The sequence below is a fragment of the Psammomys obesus genome, unplaced genomic scaffold (genome assembly GCF_907164565.1).
Source record: "Psammomys obesus unplaced genomic scaffold, mPsaObe1.curated_primary_1811, whole genome shotgun sequence".
NCBI lineage: Eukaryota > Metazoa > Chordata > Mammalia > Rodentia > Muridae > Psammomys > Psammomys obesus.
This window is the reverse complement of record NW_026592636.1, coordinates 3,555,780-3,562,725: the sequence shown is the minus strand read 5'-3', so window position 1 is coordinate 3,562,725 and position 6,946 is coordinate 3,555,780. Positions and strand designations below refer to the sequence as shown.

Sequence of the window (6,946 nt, the reverse complement as noted above, 5' to 3'; positions counted from 1 at the left end):
CCTTTTTGAAGCTCCTCGAATTCCTAAGCGTGGAGGAGGATCCAGGATTGCAACTTTCTGGCTACTTTGACAAAGGCCAAATGAACAAATGAAGCTCTTCGGGCAGGAGAAAGAAAAAGTTGGTGCGTTAGGATAGCTCACTGGTGGGGTCTGTTGGAGAGGTCGGTGGCTGGGGACAGACAGAAGGCGGACAGAGGTGCACAAGCAGGAAAACGCTGGACCCTCTCTGAGCTGAGCCACCCTTTGACCCCAAATCGAACCCTGCACTGCCGCGGCCTCCGGAGCCCCCCGGCAGGAGGCGCGAGCTGAGCAGCTCCACACCCCGACCGGCCCTCTACTGCTTTGACTCAGCATCCGGGGCGGGGCGCGATGCCCCTTATAAGGCTGGCGCGGCCCTGGGGCCTGCGCTGGCGTCCCCGTCCGGGATCCCTCTTCGTCCACGCAGCACCGAGTCCTCGCCTCCGCCTTCGCAGCAGTCAGTGAGTCCGCGCCGGCGCCTTCTGCGGACTACCAGCATGCAGCTGGGCTGGGCCTGGGCTCTCTCGGGACTCAGAGCGCCCTGCGACGGGCAGCTTGCGCCCAGAGCCCGGCGGGGGGCTGCGGGATTGGGGGGGTGGGGTGGGGAGGGGAAGACCCTGGAGATGGGGCAGGAGGGTGCACCACTCGGAACCCTGGCATCCTCCTTCTCCCGCCTAACATCCTTCTCCTGTCCACCCCAGTGCCGCCCTACACCATCGTCTACTTCCCGGTTCGAGGTAGGAACTAGTGACGGAGGAAGGGGAGGCCTAGGGTAGGGGCTGCAGCCCACCCACCTTGGGGGAAACTCCGGTTCATCTCTGCAAGGCTGTGCCTCGCTCACCATGCCCAGTCCCCCGCCCCCGGGTTGCCCTGAGGCTGGGCCTATACACTGTCCCCAAACCTTTGTCCTGACCCTCCCTCCATACAGGGCGCTGCGAGGCCATGCGCATGCTGCTGGCCGACCAGGGCCAGAGCTGGAAGGAGGAGGTGGTTACCATAGATTCCTGGATGCAAGGCGCGCTCAAGTCCACCTGTGTGAGTGACGCACCTGGCGGGGGAGGGGGCCAGAGGCAGGGCCTTAGGGCGGTAGCTGGGAGAGTGGAGCCTCACCAAGCCCTGCCCCTCCCTTCCAGCTGTATGGGCAGCTCCCCAAGTTTGAGGATGGAGACCTCAGCCTGTACCAATCTAACGCCATCTTGAGGCACCTGGGCCGCTCATTCGGTGAGTCCGGACCCCCAGGTGTTCCAGACCCCAGGTGTTCCAGGGCTTCTGCCACCACCACCACCACCACCCCCCCGCCCAGCCACGCCCACTCTAGTCTAGTTTGGGCAGAGCGAAGCAGGGACAAACAGAGATTGTACAGTCCCGGCTGCAGCCGTGATCGGGCCTGCCATCGCTTTCCTGGTGCCTCTCAGGCGTTCCAGGCTCACATGACTGGCCGTGTCCCCCTCCCTCCCAGACTGAGACCTGCAGACAGCCACGTGCCTGGGGCCAGGGACCCGGGGTGGAGAAAATGGGGCGTCAATCATGCTGCCTTTCTCCCCCCCCCCCCCCCCGACCTGCAGGGCTTTATGGGAAAGATCAGAAGGAGGCTGCCCTGGTGGATATGGTGAATGATGGGGTGGAGGACCTTCGCTGCAAATACGTCACCCTCATCTACACCAAATACGTGAGCCCGGACCCCTGCGGGGGAGGGGTGTAAGCGAAGGGGCTTTGTGCACTTTTGACTCCATCCATTCGGTTCCTGTGTCAGAGTCCCGGAACCAGGCTGGGGCAGTGTGAAGAGGACCAACAGACAGCTTCGGGAGGGGGAGGGCCTGGTGGCTGCAGATCCAGAAGAGTGGGTGTGCCCATGGAGGCAGAACGCGGGGTCAGCAAGCCAGGTTCTGAAGCCCTTGAACCAGCCGGCCTGGGCTCTACGGCCGGTGGGGCTGTTGAAGAGTCTGTTAATAGCTAGGTCTAAATGTGAAGGACGGAGTGATCCTCAGAGCAGCGGCTCCCAGAGCCTGTTGTCACAATAATAAAGACAAGAGGTCTTAGCCCGGGGTGGTAGCTACGGCTCCTGTCTCCTGGGGCCCAGGAGGTGGTTAGTGGGAAGGCCATGTTCCTGGGGGTGGGGCATATCAGGAATTCATTCCAGGGCAGCAGGAGTCCAGTGCCCACTGCTCTGTGACCTTGGGAGGATGGTACATTTTAGGGTGTCTCCCTGGCAGGAGGAGGGTAAGGATGATTATGTGAAGGCCCTGCCTGGGCACCTGAAGCCTTTTGAGACTCTGCTGTCCCAGAACCAGGGAGGCAAAGCCTTCATCGTGGGTGACCAGGTGAGTGCTCCCTTATAGATTAAAGACAGGTAGGAACCGTTTGCAAAATGGAGCAGAACTACTGGGTGGGGGGGTGGTCTGGGGAGGGCCTCAGCTCCCCAGTCCCCTCCCCCCTGCTGATATCCCCACCTCCTGTCCCTTCAGATCTCCTTTGCCGATTACAACTTGCTGGACCTGCTGCTGATCCACCAGGTCCTGGCCCCTGGCTGCCTGGACAGCTTCCCTCTGCTCTCTGCCTATGTGGCGCGCCTCAGTAACCGGCCCAAGATCAAGGCCTTTCTGGCCTCCCCCGACCACGTGAATCGTCCCATCAACGGCAACGGCAAACAGTAATGGAAGGAGACAGGAGCTGTTTGTCCCCCTTTTCCCAGGTCTAATAAAATTTGTTAAGATAGAAGAGGTGCCACAGGTGTCATTTTATGGAAAGCTGAGACCCTCACCATCAGACTGGCAAAGGGCAAAGGATCAGGAAGCATGCACACAAGGGCAGGGGCCTGGCTGGGGCTAGGGCATCTTCCTGCTTAGTGTCTGTGGACCTTTTGAAACAGGAAAAGGGGAGAGAAGAATAGGAAGAAAAACTGTTCCACATCAAGGGAGGAGGGTCTCGTGTTGACCTGCCAGTCATTCCCAGGAACCCTCAACAGAACACCTGGCTGCAGGCCAGAGTTCTTTTTTCCCTGGTCTGAGACAGGCTGAGGCACTGTGACCCGGGCTAGCCCGGTGGAGGGTCACAGACTGTACAGAGGGTTTCTGTTTGGCATGCTGATGATGGCTGAGTCTTGTTGCACCCTACGAACACAAGCCAAGGCGTGTTGGCAAGAGTTCTCCGAATAAGTAGGACGCCAGAAGATACAATCTTATCTGTAAGTGTATCTAACCTTTTAGTGGAGTTTTGGTTTTTTTGTTTTGTTCTTGCTAGGCCTGAGAGTTATTAAGAAGGATAAGAGCCAGGTATAGTGTGGTAGCTCACACTTGCAATCAACTCAGAGGCCAGCCTGGGTGGGACCCTGACTCAAACAGAGCTATGTGTGCCTGGAGAGACGGTTTGGTGGTTAAAAGTATATATTGCTCTTGCAGAGGACCCATATGAGCACTGCACAATCACTCGTAACTCGGGATCGGACGCTCTCCTGGCCTCTGTGGGCACCCATATATACCCAAAACACACACACACAAAAGTGACACTGGGAGAGGGATTTTTTTTTTTTAATAAAAACAAACTGAAAAATATTTAATTTTATTTAATGGAAGTTTTACACAAGAGGTTTCATATGGGAATGAAGACTCGGGATTCAGTGAATGCTGAGCAACTATGGCTTGCTTGGCTTGGCTTGCAGAATGATGAAGGAGGGCGGGGAAGAGTTCTCTCCACCACATTAGTTTTGAGACAGGTTCTCTCGCAAACCTGGAGCCTGGGTTTTCATCTAGAGCGCTCAGCTGGCAAAACCCAAGGTTTGTCTGTCTGTCGTCACAGGCTGGCATCTGCGTGCACGCTGCCACAGTCTTCATGAGGGTGCTGGGGAGCAGAGCTCTGGTCCTCAAGCTTGTGCTACGAGCTCTCTGGCCCTGCCTGCCTCCTTCTTTATCATTTATTTAGTGTGTCAGGTGTGCTCACTCCCAGGTAGAGGCAAGAGGAGGAGGGGCAGGTGGGTGTCCTGCCTGCACACTCTCTGCCTTGGTCCCTTGAGACAGCCAGGATGGCAGCCACCGTCCCCTCCCTGCACTGAACATGTGGCCTTGCCTGGCTTTTTCTCTTGAGGGCCGGGGATTTGAACTCAGACTCCCATGCTCAGCCAAGTGCTGTTATCCGCTCAGGCATCTGCCCAGCTCCTTTGTTGTTTATAGGTTCTCCTACCTCCCAGGCTGGCTTCGAGCTCTCTGTGTGACCAGGATTGGCCTTAAGCTGATTCTCCTGCCTCCATCTTCCAAGTGTTAGATCCCAGCTGTGGACTGCCTGCCTCAGTTGTTCATACAGATTTCCCTTGGCCTCAGTGTTCTGTGCTTGATGACAAGAAGGATTTCTCCTCCTCCTCCTCCTCCTCCTCCTCCTCCTCCTCCTCCTCCTCCTCCTTCTGAGCCTGGTTTGTGTGGCTGTGAGAGAACACCAGAGGCTAGGAAATTGAGGAGATTGTTATCATGCTAACTGCTCTGAGTCACCACCATGCTCTAGCTTGTACATGGCTTTCACGCTGGGAGATTCCACTTGGAACTGCAGACACAGGATGACTCAGCATCTCCTTTGTGCGTGCAGACACCACTGTCTGACCGGCGCCACCCACCGGTCACTGTCTGGCACATTACTGACGGGAACACAAGGGCACACAGGAATATTAAAATTGTGTGAGGGGAAAAAAAAAATGAGTCCAAGAACTTAACAAGGATACTCCAGACCGAGGGAGAGGGCACTGCCTTTCCTGAACCCCAAAGAGGAAGTGCCCTCTCCCGGCAGTAGCCTTACCAACCTGTTACCCAAACACATGGCATGGGCATCAAAGAACCAACTGGCAGAGAATCTCTAAGTGTCCCCTGATCAAGCTCCAGCTCTGCATGGCCTGGTCCCCACTTGTTGATGAGGCCCAGGCAAATAGCTTTCCATCACCCATCCAGCCTTCTGGACCCCTGGCTCCAGAGCTCTGCATTCCCCCCTTCAACTGGCCTGTCGCTGGCCTCTGTGTTGACTGTCTCGGCATTCAGGGATCTCTGTGACGTCTGCAGCCCCTTCCCTTCTGCCCTGGGAAGGGTAAAGAGAAATCTGGGAGTTAATGTTATTAGTTAGGACTAAGATGAAGAAATGATTGCCAGAGTTCATGCTGTCGGGGGAAACTGGGATTACTTGAAAAGTCACAGCAGACAAGTACAGTGCTGAATAGGCGCTGACTAGTATTCGATACATTCTAGCAACTTGAAAAGGCACAGATCTATCTACAAGAACAAGGCTTGCTTGGGCTCAGAGTTGGGAATACATTGTATCTGAATGTCCACTCAGCTTCTGGCTAGGAAGGCACACACCCAGGAAGGAAACAGAGTGTCACAGAGGAGCCGGCAAAGGAGCTCATCTCCATGGATAAAGCATTCCTGAGGGGTCTGTCCCCAGCACCCAATACCTCTTACCCACATTACTGTCTGTCTATCTATCTATGTGTGTTTGTATGTGTGCTGTTTTTGTTTTGTTGTTGCTGCTGCTTATATTTCGAGACAGGGTTTCTCTGTGTAGCCTTGGCTGTCCCAGAACTTGCTCTGCAGACCAGGATGACCTTGAACTCAAAGACCTGCCCCTGGAAGCTGGCTGGTCCTTAAGCTGAGCTTCTTATTAGAAGAGTGTCTTCCCTTGGCCTCTCGACGGTTATGGCTCCTCAGCTGGGAGCACTTTGCTACACTGCCAGGAGGACCAGAATCTGGATCCCAGCAGTTATGTAATGAAGCAGATGTGGTCCTGTGCACTTGTCACCCTAGCTTGAAGTCAGGAGAGTGGCTGTGGCTCCCTGGCTTTCAGCCCAGGAAACTTGAACTTCAGACCCAGGGAGAGATCCTGCCTCAGAGGAATAGGGTGGTAGAGGAAGAGGAGCAATGCCCCTTTTTTGGCCTATTTGTGAACACAGGGACACACCCTCAGATCCATTCATGTGTGTGTGCGTGCATACACATACACACATTTTATTTGGTTTTTTGAGACAGGGTTTCTCCGTATAGTCTTGGCTGCCCTGGACTCGCTTTGTAGACCAGGCTGGCCTCGAACTCACAGAGATCCACCTGCCTCTGCCTCCCAAGTGCTGCCCAGCACAAACACTTTCTTAAAACAATGATTTTTTTTTTAAATTTATGTACGTTGGTGTTTTGCCTGCATACATCTTGATGAGGGTGTCAGAAACCCTGGAACTGGAGTTACAGACAGTTGTGAGCTCCCATGTGGGTCCTCTCGGAAGAGCAACCAGCGCTCTTAACTACTGAGCCATCTCTCCAGTCCTGTTTATTTTATGTGTACGGGTGTTTAGCCAGTGTGCATGTCTGTGCACCACGCTACACACAGTGTCCATGGAAACCAGATGAGGGCAGTGAATCTCCTGGCCCTGGAGTTATGAGGGTTGTGAGCTGCCATATGGATGTTGAGATTCAAATACAAGTCTCCAGCTCCAGCTTCTACACATAACTAAAATAAATTAAAATTTTTTTAATCCAGATTACTTCAACTAGAAGAACTAGATTACATTAGGGTAGCCTTCTTCTTCTGTTTTAATTACATTCTATTTTTGACTGAAGAAACGCTTTCGTAGTTAAGAGCACTGGCTGCTTTTCCGGAGGACCTGAGTTCAATTCCCAGCACCCACATGGTGGCTCACCCCTGTCTGGGAGCTCCAGTACCAGGGAATCTGACACCCTCTCTGGGCACAGACACAGAGGCAAGCAAAACACCCACACACATAAAATAAAAAAGAAGCCGGGTGGTGGTGGCCCACACCTTTAATCCCAGCACTCGGGAGGCAGAGGCAGGTGAATCTCTGTGAGTTCGGGCCAGCCTAGTCTACAAAGTGAGTTCCAGGACAGCCAAAGCTACACAGTGAAACCCTGTCTCAAAGAACCAAAACAAATAGGTAAATCACAATAAAGAG

At 54.3% G+C, this 6,946-nt stretch overlaps 1 protein-coding gene across 1 annotated transcript; it reads left to right on the top strand.

Moving 5' to 3' along the window:
• Positions 1–388: 388 nt before the first annotated feature.
• Positions 389–2,736, top strand: LOC129682346 (glutathione S-transferase P). The gene is made up of 7 exons (XM_055614662.1): positions 389–479; positions 720–755; positions 947–1,053; positions 1,152–1,239; positions 1,584–1,687; positions 2,232–2,339; positions 2,484–2,736. Coding segments are annotated over exons 1-7 (633 nt in total). The 5' UTR covers positions 389–478; the 3' UTR covers positions 2,673–2,736.
• The last annotated feature ends 4,210 nt before the right edge of the window (positions 2,737–6,946 follow it).

What these genes read in the sequence shown, in the direction of transcription:
- LOC129682346 (XM_055614662.1), top strand. An exon ending in CGTCTACTTCCCGGTTCGAG is followed by an intron (nt 756 to 946) that starts GTAGGAACTAGT and finishes CCCTCCATACAG; the next exon opens with GGCGCTGCGAGGCCATGCGC. An exon ending in GCACCTGGGCCGCTCATTCG is followed by an intron (nt 1,240 to 1,583) that starts GTGAGTCCGGAC and finishes CCCGACCTGCAG; the next exon opens with GGCTTTATGGGAAAGATCAG.